General features: G+C 38.9%; 1 protein-coding gene across 1 annotated transcript in view; it reads left to right on the top strand.

The window, feature by feature from the left end:
- The window catches only part of ARMC3 (armadillo repeat containing 3), a gene marked incomplete at its 5' end in the record, with an annotated part of 69,479 nt that extends 68,974 nt beyond the window's left edge, over positions 1-505 (top strand). Inside the window, one exon of the mRNA XM_083376778.1 lies at positions 100-505. Coding sequence (XP_083232904.1) covers positions 100-309 — 210 coding nt within the window. The 3' untranslated portion in view covers positions 310-505. The remainder of the gene's footprint in view (positions 1-99) is intronic.
- Positions 506-17,079: the final 16,574 nt, after the last annotated feature.

The raw sequence follows: 17,079 nt of genomic DNA, 5'->3' as shown, positions 1-17,079 counted from the left end.
TTGAGCATATCTAAATGGCAGCAAAGTAGATTTAACTCAGAATGGCAATCCACAAATATAAAAGAAAATAAAGTGTATTCTTATTCTTTCCTTTCATAGGTTCTGGCAGACAGAATTGCTATTAATTGCAGCCTATACCGTGGTGAATATAATAGAGGGTGGAATGAGGTGAATTTGGTTGATGATTCCCCTTTGGGAATACCTGGACTTCTGCTTCCTCCTCAAATATTTATTGTGGATCTCATGTATCAGCCAGGCTGTCTCATGAAAAAAGGAAGTCCAGAGGCAGATCGTTATCGACGGATTTGATTATTTTTTCTTAACCTTCTCTGTGTATGTATTTACTTGCTTATTAGCATTTCAGTTTGTTTATTAAAATCCTACATATAGGGCTTATTTTCAAAGTTGGGAGTCTAGATGGGACTTTTAAAATGCATTCCTAGTAGTTGGGAGTTTATTTGTATTTTACATTTTTAAAAAGACATGTTGAATAAATAAATAAATAAAGTTACACCTGCAAAATCAAAACTACAGAAAAGCAAATGATTGTTCAAATTTACAAAGTACAATGAGTGATAGTTACTGCAAAATGCTGCAGTGTATCTTCATTTTCTTAAAACAAACGAAAAAAACTATTCCTGAAAGGGTTCTTAATGTTATATAACGTTGGTCAGGCTTTAGACCATACTAGATTTTCCTTGCTATGGTGCTCTTGGTTTTCCACCTCAGGATTTGGACTTCTAGTGGAGATGGGCAACATTTTGATAGCTATAGATAACACTGAATAATTTTGGAGAGATGATGATGATGCAAATAATATTTTCTTTCAAGAGGAGGGGCTTTTTGATGGAATTTTGGATTTTTTTCTTCTGTCTTGTGTTAAACCTATTTTATTTAGAGTGTATAGCTTTTAAATATTTTTCAACTCAAAATGACAGGAAACTGGATCACTATCTTCAGATTTTAAATGTAGGAGCAATAACAAAAGAAAGATGGGATTGCCCCATCCCATTTTATAGCTGCATAGAATTGGGAAGTAGAACTATATGGCCTGCAGTGCCTTATCCAAAGGCAGGCATGTCAAACTGCTGGCCCATGGGCTGGATGCGTCACACCGAAACCGCGCCCACCCCATTGCTGGCAATGGGAAAAAAGTTGTGATACATTGTGCAACATCACGTGACGTTGTGAGTTTGACATGCCTGTCCTAAGGGATTCAGAGTGTCCTTGGACTCCATGCTAAAGGCTATGTAAAAAAAGTTCTGCCCAAATTAAACCAAAAGAACTCAGAAAATGAAATTAATAATTTTGATTTTTCCTTTTTCAGAACTAGAAAATGAATTATATGACATCAACAATTAGACTAACAAATGTTCCTACCCAGCCCAAGTGGTGGCAATCAGTACTGTTCTCCCATGAGTCTTCCAGCTACTTTGCAATACCCTGCCTGCAAGCAGGGACAATCATGGTACCCACAGTCCTGTTACTTACAATTCCATGCTGTTTATGGCAGCCTGTTTCCATCAAATCATCCGATAAAAATGAGTGCAGAAGCAGAGAGAATAAATGAAATGCTTTCTGAATGTACTTTCTTATTAGCTTGTCAATTACTGACACTGCTTTTTCATGTTTTTGTTTTGCCAAGTGTTGGTACAGGAGAGGATGATTTGTGTTTGGATCGAACAAGAGGTGAATACTGAGCCCAAATAAAAATGCAGAGGCTATTGGGAAATAACATAGTCTGTGCACATGTGAGAGTCTCTGATAATGGGAATCTGACCAGAACAATGATTGATGGAACAGGTTTTATAAGTATATTAAAAATAAGGTTTAGTTACAGGTAATATATTATGGAGTTGGCAAAACTTAGCAGATAGCTGAGTCAAAGTGCACGTGTTCTATATGTCTGAGCCTAAGAAGAAAGGCAGAAGGAAGTGACTTCAGATTTGTAGTTTCTTAGACAAACAGCAAGACAGTTTCTGAGCCCTTTTAGACACTCAATGAGTGCTACATAGGCAGGTGAGAACATGCCAAGGTGTCCTTTACTAGGTTTTTGCTCATGTATCTGTGAGAGTCTTCCCAGAATGAGAAGTTGGCAGCAACGACCCACACAATATCAGCATCCTATTATAAAGGGGGATGTTAATAAATTAGGGTCACATTTATTTAGTGGAAGTTGCATCAGTTGCCCAAAAGTCCTCAGCTGCAACTTAAAAGTACTTATAAAACCTCACATGGCCTCGGGGCAATAAATAATATTTTAAAAAAAGAAATGTCATTGATCCATTTGGTAAGATCACCATATCAAAATTGTATGATGAATCCCAGGTCCCTTAAGGTTAAGGTGTGGGGATCACAGATAATATGTTCAACTGCATGTCCTTTAGTTTGGAAAGTCAGGTGTGCATCCTTACTGCTAGCCTTCCAGAAACTTGTTTAGGGCATCAGAGGATTGAGGAATGGTCCTGTTTGCACATAATTTATGATATTATAATGCATATATTAGAGGGACGCAGTGGCTCAGTGGGTTAGGACGCTGAGCTTGTCGATCAGAAGGTCGGCAGTTTGGTGGGTCGAATCCCGAGTGCCGCGTAACAGAGTGAGCACCTGTTACTCGTCCCAGCTTCTGCCAACCTAGCAGTTCAAAAGCACGTAAAAATGCAAGTAGAAAAATAGGGACCACTACGGTGGGAAGGTAGCAGCGCTCCGTGCGCCTTTGGCGTCTAGTCATGCCGGCCACATGACCACGGAGACGTCCTCAGACAAGCGCTGGCTCTTCGGCTTTGAAACGGAGATGAGCACCGGCCCCTAGAGTTGGAAATGACTAGCACGCATGTGTGGGGGAACCTTTGCCTTTAATGCATATATTATGTTTTTAACAAAGATTATGTAATGGAAAAATACACTGATGCAATAAAAAATGTTAGCTATAGTGCAAGGCACTAACTTATCACACATAAATACTGTTCAACGGTAGCTCTTGAAATCCAGGAATCCAGATTACATTTTAATATGATTGCATGTTATCTTTTGCCCATCTGATGGGCAATATAATTATGCAAGGCGATGAAATCCAATATTCCTAAGACGTAAGTTTATTTATTTAGCATATGATAAGAATATGACAAAGAAAACATGTACAATCCACGTAATTACATACAAAACTTCTACAGGAGTACAGCAGTGGCCTCATAACTGGATATCCAATTCAACTATCCAGGTGATCACTCTGATGTTGCTTCATGCAGATGTTCTAGGGCTTTTCAACCAGTGGTACAGATACCACCTGTGGTACATTGGCACCCAGCAGGTGGTACACAACCATCCTAGAAAAGTGGTAGCGGCGGAGGGGAATGAGCTGAACTGGTGGTAGCACCGCACAAGCCTGAGCTAGAGATGGCTGGAGCTGCAGGGCTGTCAGAGCTCAGCAGAAGCGCCAGGATCAACACTTCTTTGGGGCTGTCAGGGCTCAGTGGAAGTGCCAGGATCAGTGCCAGGCTCCAGCTGGAGCTCAGGGCTGATCCTGGCACTTCTGCTGAGCCCAGAAGAAGCACCAATCAGCTGGAATGTTGCAGCATCTCCAGGGTCTTGTGATTTACATTCAGATGCTTGGCAACTGATTCATATTTATGATGGTCACAGTGTCCCAGGGTCACGTGAAGGCACCAAAACCTGCTGCAACCACCCAGCAGATGGGGGGAATAAAAACCAAACACCCCCACCCCTGCTGTCAATCCTCAACAGAAATGCTCACAACAATGAAAACTTCGGACAGGAGAAAGAGTGCCGCCAGGTGGGCAGGCAGGTGTCTTGCTCGGCTGTGGCTTGGGGGACAGTTTTTTCAGTGCCATTGTAACTTCGAACAGTCACTAAACGAACTGTTGTAAGTTGAGGAGTACCTGTACTTCATCACTTTTTTATTTTTTTGATCATCAAGTTTTTGACCCCTGCTAGGCGACTGGTGGTACTTGGATGTTGCCATATCCTAAAAGTGGTATAATGGGTGAAAAAAGCCCTGTTCTAGGGAACCAGAGAATGTATGTCATGGGCAAGCTTGCACAATATGTTTAAAAGTTTGCATATCAGCACAATTGCAACAAAGGAAATCTTTCCATATGCACTGATACAGGATAGAGGCACTTCTTCTAGTATCATACCTAATTCGATTCAATTTTGTTGAGACAGAGCAAGCCAGGTCAAAACCAGGTGGTTTGGTAGAGGGATCGCTAATGGCCAGGCCACAAAGAGGTACCTTGGACCATTCCTCTCTCTCCAGGCATTCTCAGGGTTAAATTGGGTAGATGTTAAGCGAATAGCTATCTTCCATGCTGGTCAATGGGGGTTTCAGTCTTGTGATGGCTGTGCATTGTCCTGGTGAATAGGGAGGGCCTTGTTCTTCAGCATCCTTGACCAAAGCCAAGCCAGAGTTTGTTGTCTTCTAAAGGGGGGCTAAGCACTGCTAACCAGTGCACAGGAGTGCAATACCATGTGCCAGAGATGTGGAACATGCAAAAAATATTCAAGAAAAGGATAAAGTTTTGTCCGCAACTGTTTTTACTGGGCATTACTACTGATACTACTGTTGTGGACACTAAGCTGATGTTGAACTTAATTACGGCAGCGAGACTTTTAGTAGCGCAATATTGGAAGAAGGAAGAACTGCCAACTATAGAAGAATGGACTTTAAAAGTCTCCAATCTGGCGGAAATGGCAAAGATTTCAGCGTACTTGAAAGATCAATCGCAACAGAGATATATTGTGGAGTGGAGAAGATGGATTGATTATATCCAGAATAAATATGGGACTAAAAAGTTTCATCTAGCATTTGAATAAGTACTGATGTGATATTTATATTGCTTGTAGTTATTTTATAAGAGTTAAAGTGTGATAGATTTAATATTTTATTGTTGTTTGCATAAGGTAGACTATGATTGCTTGTATTTTTATACCCTGTATTGAGCTCTGGGAAGTCGGGGAGGGGGGAGGGGGAAGGGAGGGAGGTGTTGGGGAGGGTTGGGGAGAGGGGGGGTTGGGAGGGGTTTTATCTTTTTAAAAAATGTATTGTAAAACTTTTCAATAAAAAAAATGTGCCAGAGATGATACCTATTGTCCGGCAGAGTTGGACATCAACCATTTGGATGTAGATGCTGTTAAGTGTGTTCCAACCACACACTTCTATTAAAACAGAAATGCAATGCTGTAATTAACATCAGCTAATTAGTGGGCTTACTAGGCTATAAGAAGATTTGTGAGGAACTGAGTTACCTATCCCTGAGTATCAGCAAAGTTTGCCATCATGTAGACTGTGTAAGTTTGAAAAAAATACACTGTACTGTACATTATGAATCTACTAAGACTGAATTGAAATTTCAACCTTCAGCAAGTTCACTTGATATGCCTTGGTAATCGCTCTTCATACCTGAAAACATTATGTGCTCTCAGCTTGACTTCTGGGATGGAATCTTCTCAGCCAGGGATGTTCAATTTACTCTGAATGCTTTAGGGAGAGACACTCCGAGATGTATTGATTGACACCAGGATCTGATTCATTTTATATTTAACTAAAATTTAGCACAGATAATATTCACTCTCTTGTGATATACTGACTTATTTTCACTGTTACAATTTAGTACAGGTAGTCCTCGACTTACGACTACAATTGAGTTCAAAATTTCTGTTGCTAAGTGAGACATTTGTTAAGTTTTACAATCTTTCCTGCCACAGTTGTTAAGTGAATCACTGGATTTGTTAAGTTAATAATGCAGTTGTTAAGTGAATCTGCTTCCCCATTTACTTTGCTTGTCAGAAGGTCACAAAAGGTGATCACAACACTCTGAGACGCTGAAAACTGTATAAATATGAGTCAGTTTCCAAACATCTGAATTTTGATCATGGAAGTATGGGGAGGCTACAACGGTTGTAAGTGTGAAAAATGGACATAAGTCACTTTTTTCATTGTTGTAACTTTGAACGGTCACTAAACAAACCGGTGTAAGTTGAGGACTAGCTGTAATACTTTTGGAAGTCTCTGGACATAATAGTCAGCATTTTTGGAATAGGGGAGATTAATGTCACCCCGATGCACCTCCAAATTATGTACCTCTGATTCAATATTTGCTTTATAGATATGCATAAACATAAACATATTTATTATGAATATGCAAAAATTCAAAAGAAGTGCTTTATAACATGTGAGAGTGAAAATGAATTTCTTCACACTGTTAAAGCAGCAAGAGTCAAAACATGCAGAGGCAACTAGAAGCTGTTTCTGAAACAACTATATAAGCCTGCAAAAGATAACAGTTGCTTTAATGATTCAAAAAAGATGCTTCACTCACCTACCTTTCCATTGAAATGTATTTCTTTCAGATGCTTTGCACAGCTCTGATGGTACTCTATATCCAGAGTTTTCTCAAACTGTTCTATCAGTCCCTGAAGCACTATATAAAATATTCTAAAGCATATTCAAAATTAAGTACCAGGGTTTCTTGCCCCCACCCCGCCCGCCAAAAGTAGGACTTGTCATCAATTCTGTGGGATCAAAACTCTGGGAACAAAGAGCAAATAATAATTTAATCACTACTCCATCCTGAGCTCTTATCTCTTAAAATAAGAAAACACAGTATGAGATCACATACAGAAAGTGAATTTTGGAGTGGGCTGAAAACTCCAGAAGATGTTCCTTAAGAATATAGATAATTGTTTATCAGTTAAACTTACTGCAAGAATTCATCATGTGTATACTATTTTTATATCTATACATTTTATTAACTTTTATAATCACAAGTGCTTAAAATTTTATCAGCAACATATTGTCTGGGTTCTAACATTTAATTTACTAATACATGTTAAATTCCTCTCTCATTTTTCTAGCCATTGATAAAAAGTGTCCCATGCTCTAAAATAAACTGAATTTTCTCTTTCATTTTCAGTGTCAATCTATCCATTTATGCACAATCTAGAATTTTTTTAATTAACTCTTCCTCCATTGGTAAATCTTCATTTTTCCAGTATTGAGCGAATACAATTCTCACTGCAGTTAATACATGCAAAATTAGATATATACGTATACTCTTTCTCATAATTTCCTACAATTATGCCTAACAGAAATAGTTCTGGCTTAAAATCTACGTTTTCTAGTCGTTTTCTCTAACCATGTGGGTATTGTTAACCAGAATCTTTGGCTTTGGGGCTTAACTACTATTTTGTTTTCCTCAAACTTGTTTCCATACCAATGGGTCATTACTTGAAACCCAAAATCAGCAGAGAAGTGGGACATAAATACACATACTCATATGTTAACTGATGTCCAGTCTTCCCTTATGTCTGATCATCGAAAGCCTTTCAAATAAAATAGACTTAATTGAAAATCATTTAGATTTAAATTTTGGAAATTTTCTAGAAAGGAATTGCCAAATCTAATCTTAAAAGAGATAGCTGTAGGAGAGGACCAGGCTGAGCCCGAGGGCAGGGTCAAACACATCATTAATCTGGAGTCCCTATACTCTCCAGAAGAGACTTAAGTCCAATGCCCCCCTCTGAACTCCATTAACTCTTATCTAATGCAATTTGCCTTGACTGTTAGTTGATCAGATTCTTGTATATAGATTGCATGAAATTAACTTCCAGTGCTTTTGAATTCTATTCTGGCTCCTGATTTCATGCGCCTGACAACACCTAGATTTCCTTTAACCTGCGGCATCACTGTGTGATGTTCAATTTCTTATCATTTTTCACCAATTAACCATGATATCAGGAAACAATCCTACTGGAAACTAAAATGGAAGTGCCTTTGGATGCCAGAGATACTCTAGAAATATTTATATTCCAAGTATTGGAGTTTCCTTTGGGCAGCAAACTTCCTTACTTGGTTCTGATGATTAGCATTTAATATGCATTTTTGATAATGTACATAGAAATGCAAAGGAAACAATGCCTATAATGGAAAGAACTAATCTAAAACATTTGAATATATCATGAAATGTATATTTTCTAAAACTGAGCTCTTTAGATTCATCAATGTTTTAAATAATCTTAGGAGAAAGAAAGAACAGTAACGGGATTATGAATTTCATATGAACCTGAATCAACTCATGCCAAACAGCTATTACTAAATACCAGGAATTGTATTTGATTAAATACAAAGCTTCAAAGCAAATTGGAAAACTCCCTTTTGTAGATAATTTAAAAAAAACATGCCCAAAGGAGAAAAGCATTGTTACAAGAGCTTTAACTTTACTAATAAATTAATTTTTCTAAATTAACATTAGAAAAAATGCAGGACTTCAGACTGCATTTACCATGTATGATATGAAAGCAGATTAACTATGGGAAATATTTCAGGTCAATTTATTGTCTGCAAGAAACTGGATCTTTTAACAAGGAAGTCAAGCTGTCATAGGAGTGAGTCATTTAGCTCTGATTAGTACATGAAACATGGCATAAGCCTATCCTTAAATCATTTATATTTTACTTTTTTATGATGCTGTTGTGAATTACCTCTTTCTGCATCTGTAATTAGAAGACATAACAGATGGCCTGGGCTTAGTTCAGCGTGATAAATCTATTCAAATAATCTACAGAGAAGCTCCTGTGGACAAACAGTTTTCTGTTCACTGCGTGGTTTAAGGTTTGAGCTCAATTTTTTGGGAAAGGATCATTCTACAATAGCCTGGTGAAGTGTTTTGGGAGTTCAAAGAGTCTTAGCAGATTGTTTTTTAAAAAGTGTTCTTTCCAGAATTAATAAAACATCTTGAAGAAAACTGTCCTCTTATTGGAAATGTGCTGTTAATCATGTTTCTTTTCATCTTTTGAAGAACTGCAATTTATTTATTCATTTTAGGAGCAATTAAGCATCTAATAAACTTTCTAATGTGAAAAAATGAAGCAAGATTAGACCCGGTTAATACTTGGATGAGAAATTTAAAAAAATCCTAGGGCTATGGATTATACTGGGAAGGAATTAATAAAAATTAATTAATTAAAATTAATAAAATTCCAGAACAAAGCTTTGGTAAACCACTTCTTACTATTGCCAAGATAACTTAACATATTCATGAAGTCATGAAGAGCTGAACTTGACAAAAAGCAGATATTTATCTTTTTAATATATACACTATATTGGACCAAATCAAGGATTCTGAAACTTTTTCCACTGGGCATCTTGAGGGTACTAGAGACCATTTTCCCACTGACTACTTTTGAGATCTTTTGGGGGGATTTCTTTTGAAATAATAAAGGGCATGGTTCTCTGGATACTCAATTCTCTCTGTATGATAAAACTCCTGACATACACAATTCTGCTTTTATCAGCTTTATTGGATAGTGAAATGATCAGACTTGTTTTGGTGATTGGCAATTCTATGCCACTGCCAATGGACAAAACTGAGCACAAAACACTGAGCAATGAAATGGTTATAACCAGTTGACAACAAACTTCAGCTAATGTTCTGTTCTTCTGGGCTAGTTTATTTCTGACATCTATTCTCTACCATGGTTCTGCCCAGTTTCTGACTATTACTACTTCTCTCCTGACACAAGTAACTGGAAATGTCCACCAGACCTTCCAGGGAAACTGCTATTATATGGTTAAATCAGGAAATATTGTTGTCCATCACTTTTAAACATTCATCCACATAGTAAAAATCCTAAAAAATCAGCTGTTTTTGTCCCACCAAAACAAGATATATTCTTATCACAAAATAAACTATCCTTTCCAAACAATAGATCCATTATATAGTATTTATTGTTACCAAAATTACTTTTGTATTATAAGTAACATGTTTTTAAGAATAAATCCATTATACAGTGTAATATTTATTCTGTTTTGTTACAAAAAAACCCACTTTTGTCCTATAAGTAATGTGCTTTTCAGGTTCCATATGAACCTCCAGTAAAGTTCATAGTTCATAGTTGGAGAGGTTGCACACAATATAGTCCTTATCTACTCTAGCAATTTTTATGAGGCACCTGACAGAGCATATGGCTTAGGTCTTTCCATTCATTTTTCATTTGCAAAGTTCTCCAGACTGCCTTGCTCTACTAAGCCAGTGATTCTAAATCTGAGAAAATTTGATATTTGGGTAGATCTATCAGATGATTCATTGAAACCTCTCCATGTTCACAGCCTGTCAACCAGCCAGAACTCATTTGATACCTCAGCCTCCATCTTCCTATCTTTATTGCCAAACAGATGATTTCTGAAACCAACTAAGTTCTGAATTGGTTTGATGATGCTACAAGTAAGCAAGTAACAACATGAATACTAACATACAGAAATTGACACAAGCAGATCTCAAGTGCCATTATAGACTGTGAATCCATACATGCTAATAAGCTAAGTTGAACAGTGTTCTTGTACAAATAACCCAAACAGAACATCATAAATAGAAAAACATATTTTAAAATATGATTCCATTTACTCACCTCCAACCCCTCAGTTCTCAAATGACTTCTAATGTAAAATATCCTTTATGAACAGTTTTGTGATAAAAGTGATTGTTATTATGACCTTAATTACATAAAAGAGTTTGAATTTTAAATATTTAATTTCAATTTTTTGGTACAAAATGTAATTTAAAATTTTTTTTTAATGAAGAGGGTGGAAAGGAATGAATGTAATTATAGTCATTATTTTACCTGTTCCATATTCTTAAAAATGAAATGAGGCATTTGTTTAATTGTGGTTCACCATTGCACGAAGTTTGAAAAGCAGTACATTAAGCTCTGACTTTCCACTCTCATCTTTTTTATTAATAAGATACTAAAGTACAGTACTTGAGTATTGACCTGTGTTTATAGTAAAATAATGGCTATTTTTATAGGTCTCTTTATTTTGTTTATATTTTTAAGCAGTTATACTTGATCTAAAAATTATGACTAACAAGCAATATCACTCTATCACAGTTAACCCTCCAATTTTTTAAAGATATATTAAAATGACAATAGCTATACAGTTCTTTGACTTTACATTTAACAATTCATACACTTTTCCTATTATTTCATTTATTGCTAAACTGGTGTTTCTGCAGTAGCTGTTGGAAACAATAACAATTCACCTTTCTGCTGTATTATATACTATAAAAATCAGTGCACTATCCATAAATAACAGCATGTTCCTCTGAGTCCTGAAGCTAATGTAATTAATCAAATTTAGTACTGAGCCGTTTCCGGTTGCATAGTTTCCATGAACTTTGATTCAAGAATAGACAGCAATTAATGACTTTTATAATTTGATCTCCAGAATGCCCTCAGCATCCCCTGAACTTAGCACCTATTCTCAGCGCACAAGTAATTTATGTCAAGTGCTAACTGACGTAGCTACACTAAATTTCCTTTTTTTCAAATAGGTTAAAACATTAAATGCAGAAATGTCTGGGTAGAAGCTATGTTCATAATTCACTTCTCATACAATGTACTTCTATACGACACAGTAACTGATGCTTTTATTTTTAAAATATATTAGCACTGATTCCTAATATACTTAATAATATTGAGTAATGCGACATATAGCTGAAAAAAACTCTGACATGCAAATAGGATGTTACAATGCACTTACCTGCTGCAGAACTGTCTGTTTGAAATGATGAATCTGCCATGTGGTCGGCCCACAAAATCACCAAATTCCTCATTTGGGACAAAGCCTAATTCTGAATATTTTTAAGAAAGAAAGCTTTAAGATGTCAACTCTGGTGATCTGGTTTATTTCAAAATACATAGTGCTCAGGAATAAATAATACTGTATGATTAAGACAAAATATTTGTGGGTATTATAAATATACAGGCTGTGGCTCAATATTCAAAGAAATGCTTTGTGTGTCAAATGATTCAGATTGAACCCTGACCTCCTGAAACTAAGATGTTTAGGACCAAATTATCTAAAGCATCAGATCCTTATCACCCGCAGACTCTCAAATGAGTATTTCCCCTTCAAATGAACATACCCATTCCTGAAATGAATATTTCTACAGGTTATTTTAACAAAGGAAGGAATATTTACTCATTTTCCCTTGTAAAAATTTGCAATCCTCTCCCAACTGCTATTTCAAATCAGGGAACCAGGAGAGTCCCTAATCATCATTTTCTTCCCTCTGCACAATAAGATTAGTAGTGTAATAAATTCCCGAGAGGGCCAGATTGCACTAGAGAAAATAAATCCGTTTTGCTTTCAGAAGGCAGACCACCTCGAAAATCCAAGGCAATCCCCGCGGAAAATACCAGCACACGTTCTTTTCCACTAAGAAAAAAACGGATAAAAACACGTTTCGCAGCTCTCCAAAGCGAAGATAAACTAATAACCTATCTATTCTAGAGGAGAGCATCAGGATTAACGAGGTAAGAAAAAGGGGGTGTAATTTCTTCTCAGAGACTCGTGAACGTCTGAAAAGAACGTCCACCCAACATGTGGCGGTGGATGAGGGCTGGCGTAAACCGCAGGCGGAGACCCAAGTCATTCAAACTGGAAGTGGAGGGCGGGAAAGAAGCAGAGACCTTGGCCTGTTGAATATCTTCTTGCCAATCGCTGAAAACGCGGGAAGCCTTGGCTCCCGAGCGGTTGTTCGGCCTCTTGACCTCTACATCCCCTCTTATCTCTCTGAGCCGCTTGGTTGCAAGAGATTAAGGAAGGCGAAACGAGAGAGAGCAGGCAGGGCGGAGCCTGGGGGGCGAGCGGGAGGGTCTCCTCTGCTTCAGCTGCTTGGCTGTCTCAGAGACCTCAACATTCGCGGGGTGGGGAGCCTCTCCGCGCGAGGGTCCGCGGGCTTTCGGCTTCACCTTGACTCCTGCCTGCCGGCGCTGAGGAATCTAGAATGGCTCACACCGACGCCCAGTAGCTGCTCGGAATCGACTGTGTTCTACTACGTCGAGCCAAATGAGGCGGAACGAAGGGACAAGGAAGACGAGTTTAGCAGCCGTAGCGCCTTGCCTTGCCTGGGTCCGAGCTTTCAGCGTTCTTGCCTAGTTCTCCGGCCAGCTTTTGCGACGACCGCAGTAAACGTAGCGAAGGCTGACTCTTTGAGAAGAGCTGCAAGGTGGCTGGGCGCGCGCCTGTCAGAACTCGATCTCTTCGCTCCGAAAACGCTGGCAAATTGACCCCGTGGCAGTTGCGCTGCAGCGTGATAAGCACAGTAAAAATTATTGGTCTCTAGGTGGAAGCACAACCTTAAGCAGAGTCAAAGTTGGTTGGCAATAGTTAATACGTCTTAAAATCCCAGGATTCCCTAGTCAGTCTACAATTCAACTCCTACTGAAGTCCATGCATCTTTAAGTTGCTACGGTAAAGAAAGACCATGGACAGGTAGACCTTGATATAACCATAGTTGGAACCAAAGTTTCTATCACTAAATAAGGGGTCAGTCATTAAATGAGTTGTACCCAGTTTTACAATCTTTTTTGCCATGACTAGTAAGCGAATCCAGCTACTCCTGTGACTTTGCTTGTTAGAAGCCAGCTGGAAGAATCACAAATGGCAATCAAATGGCCCAGAGACATTGCAGTCATTGTAAATATATACCAATAGAAGCCCTGGTGGCAAAGTGATTAAAATGTAGTATTTCAGGCTAACTCTGCCCACTGCCAGGAGATTGTTCGATCCTGACTGGCTCAAGATTGACTCAGTCTTCCATCGTTCTCAGATCGGAATTGTTGGGGTTGATATGCTGATGATATAATCCACCTAGAGCAGGGGTGTCAAACTCAATTTCACTGAGGGCCGCACCAGCATTGCGGTTGCCCTCAGGGGACCGGCGGGTGTGGCCTGGGTGGGCATGGCCTACTGGGTGAGCATGGCTAAAGTGCGTATGTCCTACTGGGTGGGCATGGCCAGCTCTACATCATTCGCATCAAGGGTGCCTATGGGGGCCTGGGCAGGAGTGGGACAGATCTCTGGCAGGAGGAGGGTCTCTGGGCCAGGGCCAAGGCAGTGGGGGCCTTTCCCTCACTGTTTCCAGGATGGCTTCATGGGCCGCATGAAACCACTTCACGGGCCGGATCCGGCCCCCGGGCCTTGTGTTTGACATGTCTGACCTAGAGAGTGCTGTAAAGCACTGTAAGGCAGGAAATAAGTCTAAGGGTTGTTGCTATCTAAGTGCTATTGCAATGCCAAGTGCCTGAATCACAATCATATAACCATGGGGACAGTGCGTCTGTTGGAAGTGCAGGGAGCATCCGAAGACTACCTAGAGCCATGGTGGCGAACCTATGGCATGCAAGCCACAGGTGGCACACAGAGCCCTCTCTGTGGGCACGCGTGCCATCACCCCAGTCCTAGGCCTTCAGCTGGGTTTTATAAAACCTTTTCGCTTTAGGCCTCCACCACCGTGTGCAAAAAAAGGAGAAACAGTTCAATCAATCAATTTCAACTACTCGCGGGGAAAAAAAATCTCGCAAAATTGGAATTGATTGATTGAACTTTTTAGTCCCACCCAGTCTGCCGATACCACTGCAGCCACACCCACCCAATGGGCCACGACCACCCAATGGGCCAAGCCTACCTGGCACTCGAGGATACATAAGTGGGTTTTGGGTTGCAGTTTGGGCACTTGGTCTCTTAAAGTTTCGCCATCACTGACCTATAGCCTACCTTGGGCAGTTAAAAAAGGAACATTTCCAACATAAAGAATTAAAATCATCTTCATGTTGTTTCAGAAAAACATACATGGATGTGTCCCTGAAGTCACCAAGAACTGAGCTTCATATGAACTCCTTTTTTCTTTTTGTAGTACCCATGTAATTGCAGTTTAAATTCCAAATTCTGATGAGGGGAGCATGGGGCCATGACACCATGCTCCCCTCATCAGAATTTGGAATTTAAGACCACAATTACATGGGTCATAACATATGGCTCTGTGTTTCAGTCAATATGAGGGCAAAGCTGAATTCAATTAATGAACACAGAGAATATCATAAATCTAATGTCTGGAATTGCTACTCCAACACAAAGGATGCAACAGTTTTATTGGCAAGTATGGACAATAATACAAATGTAGGTAGTTGCCTTCTACTGTGTTCATACAGTCAGATTCTATCAACACTAACAAGATTTGACTGTCTTGAATTTCAGACTAGGTTCACCCCAATCATAGCTAGACATGCGAAGATTGACCCCAGGAGCTTTGCATGCCATGTTGTTAAATTATGGCCGAGCACTTTCTGGGGCCAGTAGACCAATGCTGGTTCATCCCTTTATAAACCTGCTTCATACATTTACAGTTAGTTCTTGTTTAGCTGCCAGAGTTGGTACCCACAAAGTTGAGGGCTGTTTATGCCCTTTTGTTCAGCCTCTTCCTTCTCCAAAGCTTAAGGATAGGAGTGAAAATGGCAGAAACTTGTGTTACTTGCATCTTCTTTCAATTAGCCAGGGATGTTCTCACATGCAAACTTGATGGGCATTTGGCTTTGCAAAATGTACTGTTTGCTAATGTTCACGTTTGCAGCTTTTTAATGGAACCTTAACAAACATCATGGGAAGTACTGCCATGTGTGCTGCAATACTGTGCCCTTCAAATGGGAATCTAATTGTCACTTCAAATTTATGTGACTTTGGCACTTCTATATTGGGACTTTACATACACCAAGCTGGATTCCCAGGACACATTCAACCACATCAGATAAAAGCCAAGCAATTACATTCACCCAACAAAGTAAGCTTGTCTATCTTTTATACTAGCTATTTTTTATTTGATTTAACATGTTACACAAATTTGGATCATGTGGTTGATTTATAATTCATTTCATTATGCAAACATAGGAAATGGATTTTTTTGTGTGCAGGCAGTGTTTTTTGACCTGTCAGATATGTTAGATTGAAAGATAGCATCTGAGCCATGCTGATGGATAGGTGCCCTTAGATATGGGGGAGGCTTTTTAAAATTTGATTTTCCAATTTTAAAGAATGCAGAAAGAGCCTGCATTAAAATGAAGCTACAGCAGTCTGTGAAGGTGATTTAACTTGTCTTTGCCTGAATTTATGAAGTCATAATTTGGTTGATGCATAAAGATGGACAATCAATGTACACTATTTGTCTAGTACAGGAACTTTAATATTTGAAGGGAAAAACTAATATTTTCTAGTTTTGTCATTGATATCAGATCTCTCTACATGGCCTGATAACATCCAGGTAGATTATTATACTCTGCTGTCTATAATACATGCTTTGAAATAGATCAGTGTTTCTCAACCTTGGCCACTTTAAGATGGGTGGACTTCAGCTCCCAGAATTCCCCAGCCAGCAAGGTACCTGGCAAATTCTGAGATTTGAAGTCCACACATCTTACAGTTGTCAAGGTTGGGAAAAATTAAAGTACAGTACTCCTCCTCTTATGGCCACAGTTGGGACCAGGATTTCTACTGCTATGCAAGTCAGTCGCTAAATGAGTCATGCCTGATTTTACAACCCTTTTGCCACAGTTGTTAAGTGAATCACAGGTTAAGTGAATCATGCAATCTTTAAGTGAATCTAGCTTCCCTAATTAACTTTGCTTGTCGAAACCTGCTGGAAAAGATGCAAGTAGAGATCACATGATCATAGGACACTGCAACAGTTGTACTGGTTGCCAAGCACCCAAATTTTGATCAGATGACATTAGGAATGCTGTGACAGTCATAAGTGCAAGGACCGGTCGTGTTTCAATTTTTCAGTGCCATTGTAACTAAATGAATGGTTGTAAATTGAGGAACATGGTGGATCTAGGCCAGTACTCTCCTGTATGGTATACCCCGATCTACTGTACTACAATTCCTGTTACTTCCAGCTGATACATATCATACTAGGCATAAGTGATGAAAGTTATTGTCTAATTTTTCTGAAAGGAGGAAAGCTGATTTAGAATTTAGGCAAATCAGAATTCTATCAAGATTAACTTACTAATGTGCTTCTGGACTGGAATCAAGCCCCTGAGTCATGATAAGGACCCACATTCAGAATATTTACGATATTTCCTTTCTTCACAAAAAAGTTGATGTACTTCAGTCAACAATGATTTTATTGCTAAACTAAATTAATGGAACACTTTCTGAAAGTTGAAGTGGTTCCTATATCTATAATTTATTGCACGTTGCTGCAATCATAACTGAGGATTGTG

Source organism: Vipera ursinii (assembly GCF_947247035.1).
Source record: "Vipera ursinii genome assembly, chromosome: Z".
NCBI classification, from domain to species: domain Eukaryota; kingdom Metazoa; phylum Chordata; class Lepidosauria; order Squamata; family Viperidae; genus Vipera; species Vipera ursinii.
The sequence above is the reverse complement of the archived record's forward strand: the minus strand, read 5'-3'. Positions and strand labels throughout refer to the sequence as shown.